Source organism: Buteo buteo, chromosome Z (genome assembly GCF_964188355.1).
Source record: "Buteo buteo chromosome Z, bButBut1.hap1.1, whole genome shotgun sequence".
In the NCBI taxonomy this organism is placed as follows: Eukaryota; Metazoa; Chordata; class Aves; order Accipitriformes; family Accipitridae; genus Buteo; species Buteo buteo.
Genome location: NC_134204.1, coordinates 16,059,999 through 16,087,341, shown reverse-complemented (window position 1 = coordinate 16,087,341; position 27,343 = coordinate 16,059,999). Strand labels below are relative to the sequence as shown.

At 42.5% G+C, this 27,343-nt stretch overlaps 1 protein-coding gene across 1 annotated transcript in view; it reads left to right on the top strand.

The window, feature by feature from the left end:
- Positions 1 to 26,699, top strand: part of PLCXD3 (phosphatidylinositol specific phospholipase C X domain containing 3) — an 83,502-nt gene extending 56,803 nt beyond the window's left edge. The window contains exon 3 of the mRNA XM_075020158.1: positions 23,874 to 26,699. Within this exon, the coding sequence (XP_074876259.1) occupies positions 23,874 to 24,030 (157 nt within the window). The 3' untranslated portion in view covers positions 24,031 to 26,699. The remainder of the gene's footprint in view (positions 1 to 23,873) is intronic.
- The last annotated feature ends 644 nt before the right edge of the window (positions 26,700 to 27,343 follow it).

Here is a 27,343-nt window from a genome sequence, read left to right as displayed (position 1 = left end):
AATAGCTTTTTATCGTGGCTGCTTGTGGTGGTAGAAGTCCACATGTTCAAACTGCAGTAGAGCAGTCTCCTAAGGTGATACATTTCAGGAGAAGTGATGTTCTTCCTCGACCTGTTCCCCACAGCACAGACATGCAAGGTGGGAGGCCTACGGTAACCTTGATTAAAAAAAAAGTTTTATGCTTCTAAGACTGAATTCAATAGAAGATATACCAGGACTCTTTTTTACTGATAGTGCTTGCTCATAAGTTTTGCTGTCATCACAGGTAATGCTCTGTGGGACAATAATTTGAAAGAAGGAGAAACTGTAATGTCGTCAAGCTTTCTATCCTGCACAAATACAAGAGGGAAAAACCATTTCTCATAACATCTTCCTAGGACCACAGATCAGCATTACAAAGCTTTGTAACACAGCTTTCATCTTCATCACTTGAATGAGAAGAATTGCTTCCGTGTATGCACGTTATGTTTCTTGGATTTGATGAAAAACTTTGAGGACTAACCATATGTTTTCAGGCTTAACGTTCTGTCACGCACAGTTTAGATGCCAAGAAATACTCTTTGATTAGCAAACTACGTACCAAATGAATTATGTTCCCTCGGCTTATTGAATCAAATTCATAGTGAGGCAGCTGCCTTTAGTACATCTGAAAGACCGTTGTGAAACAACCTTTTGATGAGTGTAGAGCTGTTCTTCATAATAATCTAGCTTGTTTTCTGATTTGCAGTGAAATTACTAATTTTATCCCTGACATTGGAGACAAGCATGATACTCTTTTTGTTGTCTCTGAGGTTGAATAATGTAGAAGAAGAATAGATCTCCTTCAGAGGATCCAAAAATCCTGTGATACTTTTAAAGCTTTTGAGAGATAGAAAATAAACACATACCCAGCTGATTGTCACTTGATTTCAAATTAATCTCTAAGGATAATGTTCCTAGCTCACATGTGACTAAATCCTTGCCTACCATGCTAAAGCTTCCCCCTTAGCAACCAAAGCAAATTAAAAAAAAAAAAAAAATCCTGCACATGAGAATGAACCATTGAAGTGGAGGCAAAACAGCCACACTATTAACAAAAGTGGGGGTAAGTAGGCCACAGAAGCTGTCTGGAAAAAAGCCATCTCTGGGTGCAGGCATAAACTAAGTAGGGTCAGATTTAGCTAGTGAATAGGTGGATATTATATGAAAAATAATCCCTGAAGTTGCAAGAAGTGGGATTTTTTTGAGTCAGTTACTGAGGGTGCACTCCTTCACCAAGCCATATCACAGCCAGCTGAATTTTTGAGAGTTTCTGTGTTGCTGGAAGAGTGGGATTTGATGATATTTTCATCCACACTTGGTACTGACTGACCCCATTCTTATTTTATGTGAAAAAGAAAAACAACAACAGAAATGGCACCTGTGGCAACTGTATTTTGCTAATTGTCTGGGCATCTTTCTTGCTTGTAACCTTGGTGTCTGTCTCCATTATGGGCTGCAGAAGAGCAGCAGGCTCTGATGAGCTGGTTTGGGTTTAGGACTCGGTGACCCCACAGCAGCACAGGTGGTGTGTGAGCTCTTTAACTGCCAAGAGGCAGGTGTAGACTTGGTCCCTCACTGATACGTATGGTACAAGCATGCTTGTCCCTCACTGCATTTGATTTTGGAGGCAGCTGTCTTTTTTTATTTTCTTCTTTTCTTTTTTTTTCTTTTTTCTTTTCTTTTATCTTTTAATATTCCATATTTTTTCTTTCTTCTTTTTTCTTCCTTTTTCTTTTTTATTTTATTTTTTTTTCCTTGTTTTTTTCTTTCTTCTTTTTTTCTTTCTTCTCTTTCTTTTCTTTTTTCTTTTTTTTTTCTTCTTCTTTTTTGTTTTTGACACCAGAAGGCAGAAGCTATCTTTCTGGTATATATACTAGGGACTTTGAAAGTACTCTAGGCAATCCGGCCAAATCCATAGTGTTTCTATTCTTCCTCAAGCTATCCTTAATTACTTTTCTAGTCTTTCCACACAAGAGGCAATCTCTGTGTTTCTACACAGAGCAGCACAGGGAGACCTGGGATTCATTTGAAGCATCTATCTGCTGTATCAACAGGCCTGCACAGTGAAATCCCGAGTGGGCTGTGTATGTTCAGGTGGATTTTGCAGGCAAGCGTTTTAGTGGCAATTCATCACTGGAGTATCCATCTGCACAAGTATTTTAGTATAGCGTTCCCCTGGGAGGTGCTGGGTGGTTGTGTCTGATGGCTTTGGTCATGAACCTGGAATAGCATTAAATTGCCACAAAATACAAAAGCACAGGATTTTTAATAACTTTTTTAGGGAAAAGTATTTATTCTACATACCTATTTAGGTATTACATGTGGGATTTAGTCCAGAAAGGAAGTTGGCATGGTGATCACCAGCTCTGTGACCAACAGCATTACCGGTGGCTTAGCTTTGGGGTGTTTGTTTGGAGTGGCTGGTGTTTTCTTGAGGGGGGCAGGAGTGTCTCACAGTCTTTTCCTCTATTTGGCCTGCTTGTAACTTTTATCATGTTATGCATCAAAACGCCCGCTTGCAGTTACAGTATATGCTGTGTGACTACTTGTAAAGATATTTTATATGATCCCATCACCACACTCTGAGCACAGTCAGACCCTGCATATACAAAAGCAGCAAGCGTTTTTCATCACAAAAAGGAAATGTTCATTCCCTCAGCCCCACTGCTGTAAGCTGTTGCTAATGTCTGCTTGTCTCAAAGATTTCATGCTTCAATCTGGATGACTGCTGTAGTGAAATTGCAAATGGCTCATTAAGTCAATCAGGTTTTCTTTGATCTTTCTGACATTACTTAGATCACTAAGGAAACTCAACAGCTAATAGATGCTAACAAGTGCTGACCGCGGGGGAAATGCATTTGTTGATGCTGGGCCTGGGTCTGCCTACCTGCTTTTACCTCTTTGTGAAAGGAACGATTCCTTGATGGGTTGGTCCTTCCTGTCTTCATTTATAAGGTACAAAATGAGCACAGAGATTTACACAAACGAGCCTTTCCAGATTTATTCACTAGGTGGCTTTCAAGCTGATAGTGACTTTCTGTACAAAGACATTTAGTACAAACTCAAGCAAATACAAACTCAGCAGGTATGGCAACATCCATGTCTCTATGTTGTATTAGCACTTGCGTGCAGAAAACCATTGCCTTCAGGTCTATATGAGTAAGTAGATCTATAGGCACATCCTTGTCAATTTTTATATGGAGAACTGGGCAGTTCTGGACTAACTAACATGCAGTCACCATATGTTTGGAAGTTTCAATTTTTAATCTCCTGTAGCTGCTCTGTGGTCCTGGAGTGGTAGGATGTGGATAGAAATTGTCAAAAAATTCCTGTCAGCTCTTAAAAACCTCGTTGCACATGCTGTATCATTCCTGATGGATTTGGGCAATTATCAGCATCCTCCAAAGCCATAGAAAGCTTTCAACTGTAATCTAGAGAGAATGCATCCACACTCTCCTAGAGAAGTCACCTACATATCCCCAACATCTGCAGTGGCTGTGTCCCCTTGGATGATAGGCTAAGGAAGCCTTATCTACAGAAATCCCCTGGGATCCATTGTGAGAAGGTACACCAAGCCTGCGATTAATTTTATTAAATGCTTCCCCATGCTTACAAACAAGTAGCCTTTGTGGACTGAATGAGCAGTTAGGCATGCAGGCTATAACCACAGTTGTGTTCGGGCAAAGCATGCAGAGCAAGCAGTAAGGGAGACTGGCACCCTAATGCCTCATTTGTACAAAAGAAATGGCTGGAACAGAGGGAGTAGAAAAGGACTTGTAAATAGGGAGGGCAGCCAGGGCAAAGGTCTCAGTGGTGTACCACCTTCTGTATGATGCAGAACTTACACAGGCTATAAAAATGCTCATGTGTTTCTTTTATTAAAACAGAGATAATAAAAGTTTGTTCCCTAGGAATTCAGTAATGTCAGTGGGATGCAATACAATTCTTTCTTAGGGAGCCACTGTCACTGTGAAAGTTGCTGGTTTGATACAATATAAAGCTTATTTTTTATTTCTTTTGTTCTTAAAGCCTGGAAATGTTCAACCTCATTTTATTGGTCTTTGCTCTACAACTTTACTCCTAGGCAAACCTTTCATAATTCCATTTTCTTCCAGGGTTAATTTTTTTTTTTTTTTTGGGGGGGGGCGGGGCATATGAGATATAAACTTCATGTAGTCAGAGGTTATAATAAGAGTTTGTCTATAATTATGATAGCACTGCATGTATTGTCCCAGGCTGTACAGTTGCTTCAACAGAGCACGGCCTATTATAGTAAAATGTCTTTCAGTACTTATCTCAGACAGTAAGAAGAATAATAAAAACCATGTCTTTAAGACATTGAATGATCATACAGTGGATTTGATGTTTGGCAAGATTTTAATATTGTCACTGTTCATCTGAGAGTTTTTGTAATTAAGCAACTATCATCCAGAATGTATTGTATCATAAAATAGTGTTAAGATATGAAGGAGACTGAGTGGTTTGAGCTGAGTAGGGGCCATGGTGAGATGCAGGCACTTTTGCACTGAAATTTTTTGTTTTCTGAGCTATAGCACAAAGAAGAAACCTTACCGTCATTTGTTTCGTGGTGCGGTATTTAAACCTACTTAACTTCGTCTTTCAAACACCACCATGATGCTCTCAGTTGTGCCAGCAAGCACCGTTGTGTAGTAAATGAAGAATGAAATCAGTTCTTGGTTGATGTGCTCCTTAATTTTGCTGCTGGACAGCAAAGGGGGACAGCTGTGGATGTTTATTCCCTTCCTACTTGGATTTACGTACTCTGAAGTCTGAAACTGGCTTCTCTTCTTTTCCAGTGACACCCATTCAGATTACAGCTCTGAGGTAATGCTGTAATCCAAATAACTCCTACACATATGGTAGTGTACTGTGTTGCTTGAGTAACTGGGAAGAGATCATTGTAGCCAGTGCGTTCACTGCCTTGTTTCCCAAGGTTTGAGTGGATATTGCAAAGAAACTTACCTCCTTGTGAGCAGGCTTTCTCTCAGAGCTAAGTTCATTATGGTTTGCCTTGGTTTTGCTGCTTACCAGAGGAAAGCAAAAACAGGGCCACACCACTGTTCCCTGCTTTTGATTGAGGAAAATGCTGAAGCAGTGAGGACTCGACTCCTTGCTATACCCTTCCCCGCTGTCTCAAATGAGCTGCCGGTTGCGCGGGGCTCATGACTGCCATCCGTGCGTCAGGAGGAGGACCTGGCTCTGCTCAGGACCACTATTTTTGCATCCTTTCCTTAGCTGCCTTTCACCATCTCTCTCCTCTGACGTACACTCTTCCTTTGTTTTCATTTCTTCAGGTGGGTTGTTGCAAGCAGTCAGCCCAGCAAGTTTCATTTCTACTACACCTGCATGTGCAGTGATGGTTGGGATTTGGACAATTAAGATGAAATAATTAGATCTGAAGCCAGAATGTTACCCTCAGCCTTTAAAGTTGCCACCAGGAGGAATTAGAAGAGCATGTTTTGTACCCAGAGATGCTGTTTCAGGCTGTCTTCGGGAGCTAGGTGAGCGGTCCTGAAGCTTATTGCTGGAAGGTCATCAAGGTACTTGTGTGTTGTCTAAGATGGGCTCTGCTTCTCTGAAGAGTATGAGCATGTGGCATGGCGAGTGTCTGCGCCCAGTTTGGTCCATCTGTTAAGCATCTTCCTACAGAAGGTAAAGGACAGCGCTCAGCTGAGAGGGGTGAATAAGGTCACTGCTGCAGCACTGGAAATGAGAGCCCTGCTCTCACCCTGCTGTCACACCAGGCACAGTAATTTCTTCTGAGCTTGTTGCTATTCTCAGCTGAGAGAGTGTTTGGCTGATAATGATCTGTCTCACCTAGTGGCGTTTGCTGCTGGCTCCCTCCCTCCATCAGACAGCGTTTCAGTGCTATTACTGTCTGACTTTGCTAGAACAGGAGAGACATAAATCCAACTGAACAGTTTTCTCTTGGTGGAAAGCTCCATCCTTGAAGCTCTGCAGTCTCGGGAATATTTGTGAAGTAGTAATCCATATGATGAACATCTGGGTTTTTTTCTTCTAAGCTATTTCTCATGAGAGTTATAGGTGTGCTGTTGCTTGAAAAATACTTTCCAGCTCAGGCAGAACTTTTCTTTATTCTCTAGTAACTGGAAATAATGCATTGAATGGACTGACCACAAGGCTCAGTTACTGTAATTCCCTCTGAGTCCCTTCTGGACTTCTGTCCTGCTTACAGCCAGCATCGACCATACTGGCTGTGCAGCTCTTCTCAGGGTACATCTCTTCTGAGATGCAGGCTCAAATCTGCTTTTTTTTTTTTTTTTTTTAATTTTAGTGGTCTGTATTTTTCTCCAGTCCTATGCTTGTGAACTTTTGTCATCTCTTAAATAATGTGTCCACTGATGCACAATATACCAGCACGTTGGGTCACACTGACAGAGGCTGTGCTGTCTAGCAGATCTCCCCCCTGAGTCCACTCTGGGTGGAGGGATGCAAGGTCTCTTTGGGTGGTCTTTGATGTTTGATGCAGGGCAGATGCTCAGCTGAGGCTGACCACCATCAGCATGTGGTGTGACAGGTCTGTAGGAGGAAGGGGACTGCAGCAGCTCTATGATGAATGTGCAGCTTGGTCTGTATCCCACAGGAGGAGCATAAGCCACTGCAGGGATTCTCATGCTCAGTGCATGGCTGACATGACAGGTCTGTGTTTCCTTGTGCCAATGGAACAGAGTGGTTCAGCACGACTGCATGTCACAGTGAAGGAGGAGGGAATGACCTCTCTTGGCAAACTCTCTTCCGACACATTTTGAGTGGATGGACCTCAGGGCAGGGACTGGGAGAGCAGAGTCCCTCCCACTGCAAGAGAAGATCAGGTTTGAGACCACCTGAGGAACCTGAACATACTGAAGTCTAGAGGACCTGACAAGATGCATCCTAGAGTCCTGAGGGAATTGGCTGATGTAGTTGCCAAGCCATGCTCCATCATATTTGAAAGTCACAGAAGTCAAGTGAAGTCCCTGGAGACTGGAAAAAGGGAAACATTGCACCCGTTTTTAAAAAGGGTAGAAAGGAGGACCCTGGGAAGTACCGACCTGTCAGCCTCCTCTCTGAGCCTGGGAAGATCATGGAACAGGTCCTCCTGGAAGCTGTGCTAGGGCACATGGAGGACAGGGAGGCGATTGGAGACAGCCAGCATGGCTTCACCAAAGGAAAGTCCTGCCTGACCAACCTAGCGGCCTTCTCTGATGGAGTTGCTACATTAGTGGACAGCGGAAGAGCTAGAGATGTCAGCTACCTGGACTTCTGTAAGGCCTCTGAGACGGTCGCCCACAACATCCTTCTCTCTAAATTGGAGAGATATGGATTTGATGGATGGACTCTTTGGCAGATAAGGAATTGGCTGGGTGGTTGCATCCAGAGAGTAGTTGTCAGCAGCTCAATATCCAGATGGAGGTCAGTGACAAGTAGTGTCCCTCAGGGGTCCATTTTGGGACCAGTACTCTTTAATATCTTCATCAATGACAAGAGACAGTGGGATCAAGTGCACCCTCAGCAAATTTGCAGGTGACACGAAGCTGAGTGGTGCAGTTGACACACCTGAGGGACAGGATGCCATCCAGAGGGACCTGGACAAGCTTGAGAAATGGACCCATGCAAACCTCATGAGGTTCAACAGGGTCAAGTGCAAGGTCCTGCACCTGGGTTGGGGCAACCCCTGGTGTCAGTACAGTCTGGGGGATGAAGGGATTGAGAGCAGCCTTGCGGAGAAAGACTTGGGGGTACTTGTGCATGAAAAGCTGGACATGAGCCAGCAATGTGCTCTTGTAGCCCAGAACGCCAACCGTATCCTGGGCTGCATCAAAAGAAGCGTGACCAGCAGGTCGAGGGAGGTGATTCTCCCCCTCTGCTCTGCTCTCATGAGACCCCACCTGGAGTACTGTGTTCAGCTCTGAGGTCCTCAGCACAGGAAAGACATGGACCTGTTGGAGCGAGTCCAGAGTAAAGCCACAAAGATCATCAAAGGGCTGGAGCACCTCTCCTGTGAGGAAGGGCTGAGAGTGGAGTCGTTTCACCTGGGGAGGAGAAGGCTCTGGGGAGACCTTATTGCGGCCTTTCAGTACTTAAAAATGGGCTTGTAAGAAAGACAAGGACAGACTTTTTAGTAGGGCCTGTTGTGGTAGGACAAGGGGTAATGGTTTTAAAGTAAAAGAGGGTAGCTTCAGACTAGGTAAAGGGAAAAAAATTTTTATGATGAGGGTGGCGAAACACTGGAACAGGTTGCCCAGAGAGGCTGTAGATGTCCCATTCCTAGAAATGTTCAAGGTCTGGTTGAATGGGGCTCTGAGCAACCTGCTGTAGTTGAAGATGTCTCTGCTCATTGCAGAGGGTTTGGACTAGGTCCCTTCCAACCAAAACTATTCTATGGTTCTATGACCTCTTCATTATAGCATGTCTCAACCAAATATCTATTCTGGCTTCACTCCAGGAGGATTTTAGTTTATTGTTGATGCATCCCCTGCAATACCTTGCTATATTTTTACAAATTATATAATGCATTTTTTAGTCTACCTTTTCCCTGATGGTCTGTGATGTGGTTTGTTTCATCTGTGGTATAACAGCCCTAGTTCATCAATGTGGAGTTCTCTCTCATTAAATAAAATATGAGATCAACTGAGAAGTTACCAGTATTACTGGAAACATGAGACTTCTTACAATGTCTGCCTATTTTTAGTGCTGATCTGAACCAGTAAGAGCTCTCCGAATCATGAAAACGTTTTTGTTTTTAAAGCTAATTTGAGATCACATCAGTGATATATTTGTTAATATTTTATTTCCTTTTTTTAACAGTTTGGTCTACATTTGTTAATTTTTCTAGATGTGTCAGCAAGTGCATATTTCTGTAAATTGTTTAAACCCAGTGATTACAAAACTGTTTTCCCATTGGTGCAGCTTTTTATTGAAAACTGCAGGTATCTTAAAGTCTACTCTTTTTTTCAGGAATGCATCTTTCAGTGTTTTTCTCCAGGGAGAAGTCTATTTTAGGAAAATACTTTATGTCAAAACGTTTCAACTTTGTACTTCTATTAATTCTGTCTTGTCTTCAGATTTATGTTACAGTGTTAATTGCAATATTTAATACTGTTTGTATATTCCCAGCTTTTCATTTTTGTACTCAGAAATAGGTCTTGAACTTTATTTGATGGGAAAGGTCAACATTTTGTATTTGCTTTCTAATTCGAAACAAAATCACAGTTTGAAATGCTGGAGTTTCTCGCAGAACAGCAGTTCTTGGTTTTGGGCCAGATCTCTTTAATACCACAGTGGGTATCTAGTGCTGAAGTACCCAGCCTTTACTTGCCTCTTGATATCACTGTTGATCAAGTGACAGTCTGCAGACGATATCATACTTTTTCTCTCATTCCTTCTGTCCATTTTACGTTTGCTTATGACTATTGAAAGTTATGGTTTTATCCATTAGCTACAGGGTGAATACCACTGGCCAAACAAAGTAGCAGTATTTTTAACAATAATAATTCAGCTGGTGTACATGGTAATAAAGACTGCAGAAGAACAGAGTTCTTCAGGGAGACACTATCATCTAAGTATTACTGTTGCACATCTCCAGGATTTTTACGTTTTTGCGGGAAAAATAAGTCAGAACCTGTTTTTATTTTTCTCTAGGAAAGTTCAACCTCATTATTTTGGCCAAAAGTGAAATGGCCTGATTGCCCTCTTTAAAATTTAAAATTGTTTGAAGTCAAGGCAGACAGCATGATGGTAGATGTAGTCTGGAGTTAGTGATTTGGGACTATGCAGTGTGGAAGGGTCTGACTCAGCTTTATGACTGATCTGAATTTTGCTGTCAGTCATGTTATGTTGCCATTGATTGCATCGAGACATTTCAAGACTGTGGGCTATAAGGTTGAGTTAAAAGATGACTGTTAGTATTTGATTACAAAATCTGCCAGTAATGAATGTTAAAAATGATGGCTCAAAGGTTAGCAGAAATATCTACCAGAGTGAAACAAGCAGATTTTATTCCTTTCAGTGGATTCCTTTGCACAGTGCAGTAAGTAAACTGTACCACTGTTACCTTAACGATAGGCCCTTGTGAGTTGGTTAAAATAACTGTATTAATCCTGCTTATCTTCGTGTTAAGTTCTGCTATATTCAGTATGGAGCTTGGAAGTTAATTTTTCATCCAGTGTTTAAATTGTCGGGATTCTTCTTGGAGCCTTCTTTGCAACTCCCAATATCACTGGGGAAGATGTTTTATAAAAGCTGTAAGAAGTGAATACGTTCAAGCAGAGAGGAGAGTGATCTGTCTAATCTCCATAGCAGAACTGCTGAAAGACTAGCATGAACACTGCACACGTTAAAGCAGACCTATAAAAACAGTGGTTTAGGGTAGAGAGCAGAAAACATAACGCCTTTATCTAAAAACAGCAGGGAATGGTCCGAGCCCCCACAAGCTTTCAGGAGAAGGTGAGACTTAAGAGCTTACCTGGAAAGAAGTGATAATTAAAAATACAGAGGTTAATGGAAAGTAGGGTAAATGTTGATGAAGTTTTGCCAAAGGTGGATGGTGTCAAATGATCTTTTTTTTTTTTTTTTTTCTGTAACTAATTCTGTGGAGATTTTACAGGAAAATTTTGGGATTTCAGTAATGCAGCTGGTAAAGTGTTAAGTAGGATATTATCAACCAAAATGGAATTTGGGAATTGGAAATGGAGTTGGGACTGGTTGGAAGCACCAGACTGAAGAGAAGGTAATGGCAGAATTCCTCAAAGAGCCTGGTTGTCTTTAGTATTTCCATGAAGGGCCTTGGATTCAGCTGTAGGAGACTGCTAATGGAGTTTGCTGATAACACAAAGTGGCTATCACCGTAACAGAAGACAGCTGTGAGGCAACATACAGCAAGAATTGGATGGCTGTAGTATTTAGAAATGAGCTGGAATTCAGTGGTATAAAATGCAAGGTCATAATCATGGGAGCATGCTCTGGTAAGGTGGGATCTCATCAGCTGGGGAAGCCAGGCAAGGCAGATGCTGGAATGTCACCCATGGCTGGCTAAAGCTGAGTCCTCAGCAGAAAGCATCTGGGAAAAAGAGCGGGATCTTCCTGATATGCACCGAGGCCCTTCCAGCATGTGCAGAAAAGTGGCGATATTACTGTTCAGGATAGGGATATATCTTTTTGTATATCCTGTGCAATTCTGATCATCCATGTTCTGGGGAGTAGATTAAAACTGGCACAGATGCAGAGAGGAACTACTAACTAGGATAATCAGGGAATGAATTGGTGAAGATGTTTAGAGAGCTTGTCTTGTTTATCCTTGCACAGTGAAGCCTGAGAGGCTATGTGATTACTGTCTATAACTATCATGGGCAAAAATCCCAGGGAGGGAAAAGAATAGTTTAGGCTAAAGGCCGCTGTTCTCACAAGAGCAACAGTTATACACTGACTAAATACATTTTGGCTGGAAGTGAGAGGAGGGCTCCCTGCCATCAGAGCGGTGAAGTTTTCCAACAGTCTTACAGCTGGAAAAGCGAGAGTGAGAGAGCTGACTGTTTTTAAGATGAGTTCTGTCAGCTTTTGAAAAGAGGAACAAAGATCATTAGCAGATTCCTCCCAGGCCCCCTTCCACGGGAGAATGTCATGGCTGCTAACGCGCCTTTTTGAAGGCAGCTGTGCGCGGTCTTGTCCGTGCCACTTGGTTTGTCGCTGGAGGTGGCAGGACAGGACCACACAGCGCAGCGTTCCTCTCCGCTGGGTTGCTGGCGGGAGCCCCGGGAGCAGTCTGGTCTCAAGGCACGTGAGCAGCCACTGCCCAGGGATGGGGAAGCTGGCACTCTTGCGGTATTTGTTCAGAGCCCCAGTGGTTACTGAGGAGTCAGAGAAGTCTGTGTTTGGGGGACAAGTCCTCCTGATGTGGGACCACCTTGGCAGGAATGTAGCCCGGGAAGTGTGTCTCTCCCAGCCGTAGCCAGAACAAACAGTTCACACTGTGAAAGAGCAGTGGCTATTCCATAGTATCTCCTGGGTGCTCTATTTGGCATAATTATAATTGGTATAAGACAAGGTTTATCATATGAATGCTTTGAGCTTGTTAGCACTGGGTTGTGAGGAAAACAAGTGGAAGGAATGAGGAACAGCTCAGCAAAGGCTGCTCCTGGTAAATGTTTCACAGCAATGCCCAGGATGCTATTTAGGAGGATATTGCCTCTGGGATCCAGCTGATTAACAAAACTGGTTTAGCTGTGTGAGTCCAGAGCTAGAAGCCAGAAAATGTATAAAGGCTAATAAGCAGCTTAGTCTCCCTCTCTGGTGAGATGAAGCAGTTGCTGTGGAGGAGCTAGTGGGTGTGTGATGACCCTAGACCTCCCCCCCCCCCCCCCCCCAGCCTGGGGTCCGGGCAGGGGGTCTGGGTGGCAAAAACCTAGGTGACAATGACAGCAGTGTAATAAGGATCCTTAGTGCTGAGTATCTATTTGATACACACATTGCAAGGGAAATGATAAAATTAGCTCTGCAGGTGAAGGCTTGGTGGAGAAAGAGGTGGAGGAAGTTCAGTCCACGCAAAAAGGCAGTTGCTAATATAATTGAAGGAAATGACAGCAGGAAGCAGAAGAGGTGGTGCCTCAGATGGAGAGAGGTGCAGCAGGGAGGAATTTTCATGCTAAACAGAAATTTGCTGGAAAAACAGATTTGTGAGCACCATTGATACTATTTGTGAAATTGGGTCAAGCTTGATAACTACTTGTATTTGAGGAAAATATGTAGGAAAACATTTCATCTTGATATTTTCCAGCTTAGTGTTTTGGAAATAATGAAGTGTTCTGACAGTTTCAAAATAACTTTATTTTAAAATGACACCTAATTTAAAATTATATCAATTTTAAAGGACCAAAAAGTAAGAGAAGAATGTTTAATTGGCTACGTTGAACATTAACTAGACATTTAATTTTTTTAAGTAACTGAAAAACTGGATGTTCCTATATAATTTTGTCCCCTACCATCTCATTTTCTGACTTCTTTTAATCACAACTTCATTCAAATCAGAGCTGTAACTGTGCCCAATTTCTGTTACTTGGATGTGCAGCCTGAAGCTCTTACTATATTCTCTGCTTCTTCTTGCTGTCCAGATAGCATCAGTGATGAAAAATGACTATTTCCCTGTACCTTTTTTCAAAGGCAATTATTTTTGTTGTAATTTTCCATTTAAACTTTGTTGGGTGGATTGCTTCATTGTAATATGCTTGCTGATGTTTCACAAATGAAGCAGACTTCCAATTTCTCTGAAGAATCCAAAAGTGTTAAATTCCTGGGAATGATGCAAGACCCATCTCTTTACTGCAACTTTATCTGATTTGAGTATGGTTATTTTTCTTGCATTTTTCAACATTACAGTCAATGTAAATTATTCCACAGTATGTCTGTCTGAATAATGTATTGGAGAATATACTGAACAAAGTACTATCACAAAACAGCTGTGTGCAGTATCGTATACTTTGGTTGCCTGTTCTCTGCCACTGCAGACTGACTTTATATCTCCATTTGATGGAACAAAAAAATTAGAACCACCTAGAGTGGTTTATCTGAAAGAAAATGGAAATTGCTTTGCTTTGTGTTCAATAGCAAAGGATTCAAATATATGTGACATTTAGTTTAATTTTGAAGCATCTGCAGGAAGAAAACATTAATTTTGCAGGCTACGCTATTAGACTGAAAAAAATACCCATATTTTACCTATTTAATTAAGTAATTTAGATTTATTGTAGTACCTGTTTCAGTGGAAACTGTGCAAGATGTGTGAAGTTCTGTTACAGGTCACACAGTGGAGTGATAGTGCTGGCAGCCAGAAGTTTCTTAAATAAACTCTGCCTTCCACCTAGCTGCTCTGCTTTCCCTGGTAGTGATACCTACATTTTTACTAATTTTTCCAGTTATTCAAAGTCAGATTTTCAGAATCGCTCAGCTAATTCATCTGTGTTCCAAGATTCTGGGCAGAGCCATCAGCAGCAAGTGAAACTGTGAACTGGGGAGTAGCTGGGCAGCTCTCTGTACCTGGAGTCCCCTACCAAGCTCCTCAGCAGGAGCTCTTTGAAAGGTCCCAGATGACACATGGTGGCAACCCTTGGAGAAAACGAAGCCCTTGGCTGAGTCTGCTGGAGGAAAACTTGGCCGTGAATGGTCTACAACATACACCTGTGTCAAAGCAGTTCCCACTCTGCAGTTAACTCTGACACCTGATTTGAATGCTTTAATACAGTGAATTCAAGTGTAATGAGTGTATGAATCAATCATAACTCTTTTTTAAAAGAACTAGAGGATAGGGGGGAAAAAGCCACAAACCTGTAGCTATTCCCTTGATAGGTGACAGATGTTTTCTTACGTAAAGCAGAGGTTTTCTCTGTTTCACAGGCAGTGGGATAAGTTCCAGTTCCCATTTTTATAGTCCATGCTTCTTGTAATTTCTGTGAAATTCTTGGCATTTCTTGAACAGTCAGATTTCTGTGTGGAACTGGGACCAGGACCAGCTGTCTCAAGCAGGTAAGCTATGCCACATGCAGGCACTTGTGTGAATGAGTGTTCAGGCTTATCTCTGTTTGGGCCACAGTAGGTTGAAAGGAATGACGTCTGAACAGCACTCGGATCTCTCTGTTCCCTTCCGTTTTTCATAGCTTAAGACTTGTACCACTGTTATGAAAATGGAAGATGTTTCTCCCTGTTGTGGTTTAAACCCCAGCCAGCAACTAAGCACCATGCAGCCGCTTGCTCAATCTCCCCCCACCCCCTGCAGTGGGACAGGGGAGAAAATTGGGAAAAGAAGTAAAACGCATGGGTTGAGATAAGAACGGTTTAATAGAACAGAAAAGAAGCAGCTAATAATGATAATGGTAGCACTAATGAAGTGACAGCAGTAATAATAAAAGGATTGGAATGTACAAATGATGCACAGTGCAATTGCTCACCACCTGCCAATCGACACCCAGCTAGACCCCGAGCCGCGATTCCCCCCACCCCCCTCCCCCCAGTTTATACACTAGATGGGACGTCCCATGGTATGGAATACCCTGCTGGCCACTTTGAGTCAGGTGCCCTGGCTGTGTCCTGTGCCAACTTCTTGTGCCCCTCCAGCCTTCTTGCTGGCTGGGCTTGAGAAGCTGCAAAATCCTTGACTTTAGACTAAACATTATTTAGCAACAACTGAAAACATCAGCGTTATCAACATTCCTCTCACACCCAACTCAGAAACACAGCACTGTACCAGCTACTAGGAAGACAATTAACCCTATCCCAGCTGAAAGCAGGACACTCCCCTATGTGATCTTCAAAGAGATAACATTATCATATAATCACAGAATGGTTTGGGTTGGAAGCGACCTTAAAGATCATCTAGTTCCAACCCTCCTGCCGTGGGCAGGGAGACTTTCCACTAGACTAGGTCGCTCAAAGCCCCGTCCAACCTGGCCTTGAACGCTTCCAGGGATGGGGCAGCCACAGCCTCTCTGCGCAACCTGTTCCAGTGCCTCACCACCCTCACAGTGAAGAACTTACTTCTTCCTTGCATCTAATCTAAATCTACCCTCCTCTAGTTTAAAGCCATTACCCCTTGTCCTACCACTACATGCCCTTGTCAAAAGTCCCTCCCCACCTTTCCTGTAGGCCTCCGTTAGGCACTGGAAGGCTGCTGTAAGGTCTCCCCAGAGCCTTCTCTTCTCCAGGCTGAACAACCCCAACTCTCCAGCCTGTCTTCATAGGAGAGGTGCTCCATCCCTCTGATCATCTTCGTGGCCCTCCTCTGAACTCGCTCCAACAGGTCCATGTCCTTCTTATGTTGGGGGCCCCAGAGCTGAACACAGTACTGCAGGTGGGGTCTCACCAGAGTGGAGTAGAGGGGCAGAATCACCTGCTGGTCACGCTTCTTTTGATGCAGCCCAGAACACGGTTGGCTTTCTGGGCTGCAGATGCACATTGTCGGGTCATGTTGAGCTTCTTGTCAACCAAAACCCCCAAGCCCTTCCCCACAGGGCTGCTCTTGATCCCTTCAGCCCCTAGCCTGTATTGATACTGGGGGTTGCCCCGACCCAGGTGCAGGACCTTGCACTTGGCATTGTTGAACTTCATGAGATTTGCACAGGCCCACCTCTCAAGCATGTCAAGGTCCCTCTGGATGGCATCCCTTCCCTCAGGTGTGTCAGCTGCACCACACAGCTTGGTGTTGTTGCCAGGCTTGCTGAGGATGTACTCAATCCCACTGCCTGTGTTGCTGACAAAGATGTTAAACAGCGTCAGTCCCAATACCAACTGCGAGGAATGCCACTCGTCGCTGCTCTCCACTTGGACATCAGGCCATTGACCACAGGTCTTTGAGTGCAACCATCCAGCCAATTCCTTATCCACCGAGTGGTCCATCTGTCAAATCCCTGTGTCTGCAATTTAGAAATATCATGCCAGACAGTGTCAAATGCTTTGCACAAGTCCAGATTAGAAGAGCAGTTGATGACCTTGTCTGACTTGATCTGCTTGATCACTGCAAAAAGCCAGCCTCTGAACACAGGCATCCTCATGGCAGGCAGTAGTTTTCCTGTTAATCCATGGACTATCATGTATTTGTCCATAGTAGCATAACTACATATGTTATAAGGCCTTCTTCAGTCATGATGTAAAAGCTAAATGCCTCACTTTGTGTGGTAGCAGTTGATGGTTTTAGCTCTGGCATTGCCCTCTTTAATTCCCTACTACATTGACCAAGAGAGTAGCCAAAATACTAGAGTTGCCTCATTAATGAGATCTTTTATATTACAGGGTCGGCTGAGTCCTTTTGCAGCTGTCTGCATTCCTAGTGCTATTAGTTAATGCCCTAAGTGCAATGGCTAAAAACACTGAATCAGGGAAAAATAAGATGTTGAACATTAATCACCTCCAGAGCCACCATTTGCTGGTATTAAATATTCCATTGCATTTTTGTACAGGCATAGAGGAGTAGGTTCAATAAACTCAGCTGAAATGTTCTTTGAAGGGAGGACAGGAATGGCCCTTTTGAGCTCATTTCTGCTTCCCCTTAAAAATGAAACCCAGAAAGCCAACAACAGCTCAACAGGAGAGCAAAGACATCTGGCCCCTGGTGACTCTGCAGAGTATAGCACTATGATAATTATGTTAAAATATTCATCTGACCCCAGCACGGTAGTCTGTGTCATCTGATTAGATGCATTTCCAAACTGTATAAAGCAATTGGAGATGACTGAATTATAGATGACCATTTCAGAAGAATAAATCCAGGGCTGTTGGATGTTAATGTAGGTAGTTCTTGCAACACGACAGCTCATGGGCAGTGTAAAGTCCATTCAAGATCTGGGGAAGGGAATTCCCACCTGTGTGCCTTCGAGACTATTAATAATAAAATTTCACCCAGGGTTCCCCAAATTTTCCTATTCTAGTCAGTCTGGCCTTAGTAATGCCAATTTTGTGGCCACGCTGCTGCTGCCTAGAGAGGATCTGAGGGGTGAGGAACTAAATCTAAGGAGTTCCTTCCCAGCCCCTTCACGCCAAGCTCATGTAAATCTCTGTGCTTCAGTTCATTTGTTCCTTGGTTGTGTTGATCCAACAATTTGGGAGGTCCTGTTATAAATCAAATCTCATCAATGAACTGGGCCATTTGGGACAGAAGGAGAGCAAAAATGGTTGATTTGTTTCTGTTAATCCAGACTATTTTCATGTGCTGGTTTTTATTTTGTCCCTACAGGTCTATTAGCACAACTGAGAGAATGGTAAATTTTGATAAGGGAGCAGAAACAAACAGCTGGCATGTGAAAGAAAAGGACCTTTTAAACTAGTTTTGCCACAGAGAAAATTATGGTAGAATGATGTACTGTGGAATGGTGCCTAAGGTTCATGTTCTGCAGGGAAGCTTATTTACTGATGAACAGTAAATCTTTAGCGGGATCAGAGTGAGGACATGGTGACCACTCTTGAGCAGCACACCTTAATGCCATTATTTTTGCTGGCATCTATTTGTGGGTATTCCAGTTGAAACTAATGAGGGTGTATAAGGATATTTACATAGGAATGCTCTGAATACTAAGGAAGGTTGTGATATCTCCATCATTGGGGCTTGTAAGTACTGATTAAACTGAACATTTACCAAGAGTGGTTTGTGCTGTTGATCTTTGTGTAGTTGATGCTGCCCAGGATGGGCTGGGTGAACTTGAATGATTTTTCAAGGTTCTTTCCAGTTGTGCTTTTTATGATTCAGTGACACACGAGACATCCACTGCTCCCACTGGAGCGATGAATTCTCAGCATCCTTGAAAAGCCGAAGTCAGTGTGTGCTGAATTATGGCTCCAGAATTAATCAGTGTGCTTGTGAATGTGGGTAGAATTGGATGGAGGGGGGGGAAGTTAAAGAGTACAGGGTTTCAGATTCAGGCTTGTGTGAGTACATTGTCCTGCAGAGAAGTGCTATTTTTCTTGAACAGTAACACCTATTTGCAAAAGGCTGCAGGGAGGCAGTGTGTGTGCTTTGCTGGAGATGGAAGAAATACCACATGTCACTTTGCCCTGAGCAAGTGGACTTGCTTCAGTTCTTGCTGGTGTTACTGGTAATGGGCACTGAATGCTAGGCAGCATCGCACTCTGTAAATGAGACCAGTTTCTCACTCTGGATTCGGTTGTACTGGCTCCCTGCACTCCAGAAGAAAACCTGTTCTCTGCCTTTAGTGATCAAACTCTCACTGAACAGTGAACAGCCCTTTTGTTTTGCATTCACAAAGTTGCTTTTCCTCCTCCTCTCCCTTGAAAGCTCTGCAGAGAGGAACGGCTGTTTCGCCACGGGAAGTCCTGTCTTAGAGCGCTGCTGTCATTAGTCTTCTGTCACGTTGTCAGGCTTTGATGACTCAGGCATTAAAAAAAAAACAAAACACCACCCCTCTTTCTGAACTAAAATAGCCTAAGAGCAAATTTTTTAAAGCAAATTTTAATGCAATTAGTTAGGTCATATTTTCTTTCTGAAAGCTTGTAATGGGACTCACAGTTTTGCTGCTTGAACTGAACCTACTTGGATGTTTAGTTATTATTTTTTAAACACAATTCAATACCATTGGAGTCTGCTTGAGATCTTTGATAGATTAAAAAAAAAAAAAGAGATCTCGTATATTCAATAGCTTTGAAAAGGGCTATGCATGTTTTGTAGTTTAGGGCAGTGTTTCTCAGCTGAGTTCTTTAATGCATCAGAAAATGGTTCCTGAAAGAAGTGAAAAACTTAAAAAGAAATCTGCACGCATTTCTGTTTATACAAGCAAGCAAACAGAACAGGGAAGGTAGGGGTAATAAAACAACTGTCAAGGCTGAGACTTTTAGGTTTTACTGGGTTGTAAATGAAAATAGCTGTAGCCATGCTATATGAGAAAGTATACGTCTTCTCAACAAAAAAAGTCTGGAAACGGTGATGTAGGGCACGTTTGCATGCATGATGTAAGCCATCCTGATACCCAAGCCATGCCCACATGACGAGGACCTCTGATTGACCTAATGAGGTGCCATCTAGAGATAAAAGCTAGTCTCAGAAGACATATAGCCACATCAAATATCTCTGCATGACACTGTGTTGTCCAGCGTAGGTAGGTCCCTACTGCCTAGATCTCCTCCGCTCTCCCCCTTCTCATGGAGACTTTTTGGCAAGTCTGAGAGCCCTATGGGAGGCTGCTGGGTAGCGTGGGTGGCGAGGTGCAGTGGTGTTGGGCTGGGATGGGACCATAACCCTTCCCACAAGGTCCTTCCACCTCGCAGCCGGTCACATCGCTTTCATCCCCCTGCTCTCGCCCTCCTGGGTGTGAGGGGCAGCAGTCTGGTACCTCCTAGTTCCCAGTCAGTGCAAATAAATGATACATTCTACATACTCCTTCAGGACAGAAGATTGTTCGTTCACCAAGATTACTGATCCCAATCTGTAGTCAAACCCAGGTAACATGCCGTTCCCCTCCTTCCCCGCCACTGCTCAAGCCCCCCAGTCCTGTGGCTTTCCCCTCCCTGCCCTGCTGCTAGCCCTCCCCTCCTGCTGGGGACGTGGCAAAAGGAGACAACTTCAGATCCTGGTTTGTAGGGCAGTACTGCACCAGCCTGGCAGTGTCAGACCTGGCCAGCCCTGACCCAGGTCAGTGGAGCTGCAGCGGGGTGAAAACAGTGCCTTAGGTAGTGGGGGTGAGAGGAGGAGACTCCTCTTTCTCCCCATGCAGGTTTTGCACACCTTCTCTCTTCCCTGGCTCTAGGCTAAGGCAAGCAGCACTCTTCTGTGTGCATGGCTCAGTGTTACATGGTGGCTTTTGCAACCCTTAGGAGTTAGAAGTGATTCTTTCCAAGAACCGGGATTGTGGCCGCAAGGGCTGGACTGCACAGCTGTGGGACACAGCCGACTTCAGTGAGTTTAAGGGCTGACAACATTCTGTGTCTGTCAGCTTTCCCAGCTGCCTGGCTCTTTGTTTGTAGCACATTAATGTAGGACTTTTCATCTTGTTTGCCCTTCAGAACATTTACTCACAGCACTGAAACCTCACAACATATCTCTGAGGTCAGTAGTACTCCTGATCAACTCATCCAGCTTTCACTGCGTCATTTACAGCGGAGGCAGCTGAGGCACAGGAGGGCTGGAAGACTTGAGGTTGCCCTCAGGAGACCAAGAGCCTGTCCTGCATGCAGTTTCAATAGTGGCATTGCTGTCATAACTACCAGCGTGACAGTGTGTTACTAGGAAAACTCACTACACTAGCACAATGCAGTTGTGGATGTAGTTACAGTATGACTACACCACTGTAGTTAGTGGGGTAACAGCAGAGATTATAACCTTGAGTATCTACAGGCATGGCCCATACTCACATGGCTGGGCTGTCCGCAGCCCTTGCAGGGTTGGGACCTGAACCATTGGTGCCAGAGCTTTGGTGAGACCCTTAAGCACGGACATCAACATCTTCCACAGGAGGAGCAGGACCTGCCTAACACAGGGGCGGTGATGCTGTTAGGGTTTGCAAGCTGAGAAGCTTGCTTATGCTCATGTGCAAAATTGTTTCTTATCAACACTGCGAGAATATCTGCAAAGACCATGGTATGTACTGGGTTTCTGTGAGCACAGTCATGTAGGTGGCTGCCACACAGCATGGTTTGTGTTCCTCTGACTAAAACCCTTAATGAGAACAATTACTAGTTTGAGGCATGCAGAGACTGGAAATTACAAGGAAGCGTGAGCAAGGTTTGTGCTGCTATCACAAAGGCACCCTGAGAAATGTTAAAGCAGGCTTATTCTAATAATTATTGTGAGCATGTGAAATATTTGTACTGAAACTGAGCAAAGTGTGGTTTCTTAACAGTCATTGATGTAATGCACTTTCAGGATGGCACTATGGGAGGAAGATGATCTGTATGGGCTTTTTCCATGAATTTCTATCATAAGCAGAGTTGTATAGCCTAGATCAAATCTTTAAAGTCAGTGGGATCTTTTGTTCAGGTATGTTTTTTTGCAGGATTGTGTTCTTTGCCTTTGCTATGCAAATAAACTTTTTGTTGGATAATATGATTCACTTTTTTACTTATTTTCGAATGTTCTCTAGTCTCATGAACAAAAGGTTCCTGTGACTTTATCTAACAGTTTGCATATGGGCAAAAGCTCTTGCAACTGTGTCCTGTGTGAAATATCAGTAAAATATAAATAACTTATTTAACTACCAAGCCTAACTGGAGATGAAATGGCAGGGCAAACTGAGTTTAAGGAGGCATCTGTTAAGGGCTGGCTTAATAAGAACACAGTAGGAAAAAGGAATTTAAGTCTATATGGCTAGGTGTATAGACAGCAAACTCTATGGTCTGGAGACAGAATTACATCAGAACCAGCCTCAGAACAAATAAAGGACACCAAAAGAAATTATTTATGCCTCAAAGGGGCATAAAATACCAAGGGTATCAACTTACGCAGAAGGAAGGAAGAAAAAAATCTGTGCCTGCCTACAATCAATCAGTTCACCTTTAAACCTGAAACTCTTTGAGCTTAAACAGGGTGATATTAAAGACAAAGGCAACATACTGCCATCTTAGAAGTTCAGCCTTGTGTCTTTGTCCAGTGTTCAGCAGTATCTCTTGCACGTGAAGATGCAGTGGAGTTTTCAGCTGCTCTGAGCTGCTTTTTATCACCTTGGTGGTCCATGCTGTTTTGCTGAGATCTGACCTGGTTCTGGTTGCTCACAGATCTTTTCGAACAGTCCAGGCATTGCTGGATATTTAACACCTGACCTGTGCCTGTTACAGTTACACAGAGTGCAGCTTTTCAGGATTACATAAACTTAAACCTAAAGATGCTGGCTGGTTTCTTATATAGCAGAGTGCTTAAGTTCAGTTTTATGACCTGGTATGCATACATACACATGCTTCAGTAATATTGAATCAATGAGTGAAATAAAATGTGTTGCTGGGCTTAAACGTGGATCTTTCTTAAGGTAGATTTAAGCTGAAGCAAAACTTTGGTGTTTTGCATTCTCCTCCTCTAAAATCATAGAGGGGGCTAATTATAACTGCTTGGGTTTTTTCTGTACTAAGTTGTTTTAAAAAATGACTGATTCTGGTGGCCACTGACAAGTACAATCTGTGTCTGCTACTAGTTCTCTTTTCTTTGGATGTGTTTTCTTAAAGCTTTTGGGAGCAGATTTAGGTTCAGCATGTTCAGCTTGTTTTAAATTCCTGTCTGACCAACATTTTACTGTACCTTGCCTCTGTGAAAAAGGCTGTACAACATGCTGGCTGAGGGGGAATCACAGATTTATGGATTTTAGAGCAAAGGGAGAACACAATGTTCACCTAAACTGACTGCAGCCCTGCCCAGTCCATAGGTTCTTTTATTTAACTCAGCAGCTTGAGGTTGACCGAGAGTGTATTTTTGGAATGACATCCAGTCTTGATTTAAGACTCCAAGTGCTGCAGAGTTTGTCACAGTCGTTGGGAGTTTGTTTCAATGGTCAATTACCCTTTCTTTCAAAAATGCCCTTCCTCTGAAAAATCTGTACCTTATTTTTTTCGAGCTCTGTTAACTTCTGTCTTCTGAAAACTGGATCTTGCTGCTTGACTTCCTCAGCAGGACTGGGGAGCCCTTTATTTTCCCACAGATATTTCTTGTGATCATTAGTTTATATTCTCATGAGATCAGAAAAATTTCTTTATACTCACAAACCCAGTTAGGCAGACATCTTTTACACCTCAGTATTCCTGTGCTTAGGGTCTGACATAATAAAAATATACCATGTTAGAAAAGAGTCAATATAACTGTGGTGCTTTTTATTTCAGTTACTAACCACTGGTTTATGATTAAATGTGATTCATGGCTAGGATATTAATACTGGGAAAGAAAGGATATTTGGTAAAAACTGTACTTCTACTGTAGAAATCATGGTTGCTCCAGTGTCCCCCAAAATATTATTTTTGGTATTTCCTTGAATGTGTCAAACATGCTTTGCAAATGGCTTGAGTTCTCCATTAATTCTTTTTCCATAAACAGTTCCCATGGAGTCAAAAGGCCAAATGATAGCGGAAAGGTATCTGGTCCATGCCCTTGCCCCTAGGCAAGATCAATAATTATTGTGAGCCTGTATGATCTTCCTTTCATTCTTTTCTACTGAGAAGTTGAAATGCAATCAACATACTATTTGCATAGAAAATGAAAATTATAAAAAGAAGCGTTTTCAAAAAGCCTGAGCACTAACCTGTGTCCTTTCTTACATGGTTCCCTTAGAAAGCTAGCAAGATCAATAGGAGTCATTGTTGGTAAATCCTGCCTCGATGCATTTGTCTCACTGCTTTATAAGTAATTATTGTTCCTGTTTTCTCCTTAGGGCTCTTCCTGCAATGATGCAGTGGGTCCGAACTCAGAAACCAGGAGAAAGTGGTGTGAATATTATCACTGCAGATTTTGTAGAACTTGGTGACTTTATCAGCACAGTCATAAAGCTCAACTATGCCCTGGATGAAGGTGAAGATGACACTACTTGATAGTACTATAATACGTGTGTTGCTGTGTTATTTAGAATTGAAAAAAAAAGATTGCATTTTAAAAGAATTATCTTGTAAAACACTAATCTTCCTATAACACACTGAGGTGTTTAGGGCTTTAGTGGGTGGGTGTAGGGGAAATGTTTTAATCAATTATGATCATTTTTTTACATTTGTGTTTCATGTGAAGAGCAAAACTAAACATGTTTACAATGTTTGATAAAAGAAGGCCATTTACATGTTTTCCATGAGGTACCAAATGCTATTCATGTGTCTTCTATGGTTATGAACAGTGCCAATAAATTTGCCGCTTTTGGAGCAATGGGATATATATTGCCCTCTGCCTGCCCACAGCAGGATTCCCAACAGTGTGAGCATTGAAGCGGGAGACTGAGGACAGTATATCTGACCTGAAAATTTTAAGCTGCTACACTTCATCTATTAGGTGGTTTAACTGATTGTATTTATCAGTGAGCTACAGGTTTAAATGTCTTTGTGAAGTAAATTCAAAGCCATGCCTCTAACACATGCATCATCAGTGGACAGTAAACATGATGTATTACGTAGCTTGCACAGAGCACAGATTAGATCCTGCTTGCTTTTCATTCTCAGAATGGGGTTTTCCTATGTCTCTGCCCCAGGTCAAGTCAGCAGATATGTGATGCTGGCCTAACTGTGTACTAGGAACTGCCAGTGCGAATTTTCCCTGGTTCTAGCAGGAACAAAGTTAGGCCAGCTTGGAGCACTACTTCCTCCCAGGATTAATCTTATGTAAGACCCTGAGCCATCGCCCACTGAATTTAATAGGAAAATTTCCTGTGTTTATCATGGAACTGGCATGGATTGGGCATAGGGTCAGTAACTTTGTGTACTGTAAGGTGGGCAGGATTTTGTCCCATACTGGAAATCTACTTTCTGCAGGACGAAAACTGAACTTAAAAAGAATAAGTGCAGTCAAAGCTTCTCTTTAAGGCAGCTACGAACACAATACTTCTCTGCTGATTACAAAAAATATCAGTGCCAGTTTCATCAGTGAAAAATTGCTGTACTAAAGAGTGTTGTAGTTCAATTTCTAGCTAATAACAATACTTTATAGTCCTTAAATTGTTTGTGCGATATAACACTGCATAACACAAGATTGGAAGTCTACTTAATGGTACTGTTCTAGCAGCAGAATCGCTGATCATCCTACTTTTAGTGAAACATACATAGAACTCAAATATATGGAAAACAGTGATTTATAAAATGAGAGCATTGCCACTGTTATGACACCTAACTGGATACAATCCGATCAGTCATATCTCCTGGACACACCAGTGCACAGGCACACAACTTTGGAAAGCAAAACATTGCATTTGTGCAAAACAATAGATGCTATAATGTCTTACAAGGAAAATGCTCTTTGAAATATTGCAGGGCTTTATGGGATAAGATTAAGGGCAAGTTTCCACTGATACTACCAGAACTTTTGGTTGAGTGAGAAAAGAGAATGGCTATTTTCTGTCAAATGATAAGGAATACCATCTACCATCAGAGTTTAGAAAAACAAAAAATGGTCGTATCAAACCGGTAGGTTACAGGAGGGGATATAGGGTGTTTGTTGTTGTTTTTAGTTTAGGAAGAGGTGGAATAAAATGAACACTTGCTGCTATTTTGTACTGAGAGGGTGCCTTGGAAAAAGTCTGTGTGTGTGTACTATAAAGAAACATTTAAGTGTATGTGTAGTATAATGACACATTTATATGTATGTATATGACACAAAGACATCCATGCACACTTGCATAGTGATATTTGGGTTTCTGGACAGAAGTATTATAAATTTGGTTGAAAAAAACTGTGCAGCTGTTACAAAGTTATGATGCCTCCTTCAGTAGCAGTTTTTTCTGTATAGGTTAGGACTGTAAGACTCATCCCCAGTGTAATCTGTGATCTAAGCCAGTTAGGTTTTTTACAGTATTAAAACTTTACCTGAACTGCCTCAAAAATTTACCAAGAGTCACAGCCCATCTTTGCATTGAACGATGGGTAGGACTCTAGTGCTTTCACCCACAACTAAACAAGATACGGGGTGGGTTGATGCACTTTGTTTGCATTTTCCACAGGCTCTCCAAGCAAAATTCATGCAACAGACACATAAAATGAAACATGAGCATTTATGGTTTTTTGAACCCACCCTATGTGAGTGTCCCACATAGAAACATAAAAATGTTGGCTTATTTATTGGCGATGTGGTGTGAAATGCTCTTTCCATTTTTCTGTTTAGCTGGATGGGTTTGCTTCCAGACTCTTCTTGTCACCCTTCAGCTGCTTAAGTATAGTCAAAAGAGTTAACCTATCCTTGTAATATAGTAAAGTAATCTGAATCCTTGGGTGGAGGAAAAACTAGCTTGCTTTGTTTGGATTCTGACTGAAATTCTGTTGAATCCGAGAGCATCAACAGCACCGAGTTCCTCCTGGGACCCCCCAGCTCAAACACACACCAGGCACACTGAGCTTTTCGCTTACACAGAGATGTACTCAAGGCAAATGTTCTGCTGTATTTAAGAAAAGTGTGTGTGTGTGTGTGCGCGCGCGTGCACCTGTAGATATGAATAAATATAGAGCTATTTTGAGCTTGTTAGTGTTATTATGAAATGTTCGCTTAGCATCAGTTTTATTCTAATTGTCATTGGGGTACTGGAAAATAAAAGTAAAGCAAAAAAAAAAAAAATCCTCTGACAAGAAGGATAATAGCCAAATCATATAGTTTCTTCACTAATGGGGAAAAAAATCTTAGCAAAATACTGTATTTTGATCAGAAAAATCATGTTTTCATTTAGCTGTCGATCTCCTTTCTGTTGGAGAAGCACAGCACTTTATGTTGGGGATAGGTAAACAACTTGCCTTAATTACTAAAACAAAAAGGTGTGTGAGGGGCATACTGTCTGTGCTTTTCTGGTAATTTCATCTGCAAGGCCCCAAAACTGTAAGTCCTGATAGGGATGCACTCCCTGTTGATACTCTTGGGGAGATCTTGCCAGAAAAGAACAAGCCAGAAGGGACTATGCAGCACAACTGGACCATTCAAGAGCCCCATTTTGCCACCCATATGCAGCTAAAACTCTCTTCGATTTCAACCAGAAATGTGCTTGCAGTGTTGGGTCAGATGAGTTGTTCTGACCTGATTCATTTGGGAGGTTTCTACACGTGTATTATGAGGAATCTTGCATGGGAAATTAAATGACTGTAATCAGCCCATCAGAGGAAAAATACTTGTCTACACTATGGATCTTCATAAGCATCTATTTTCTTAAACTGTCATGTCATTCTCCAC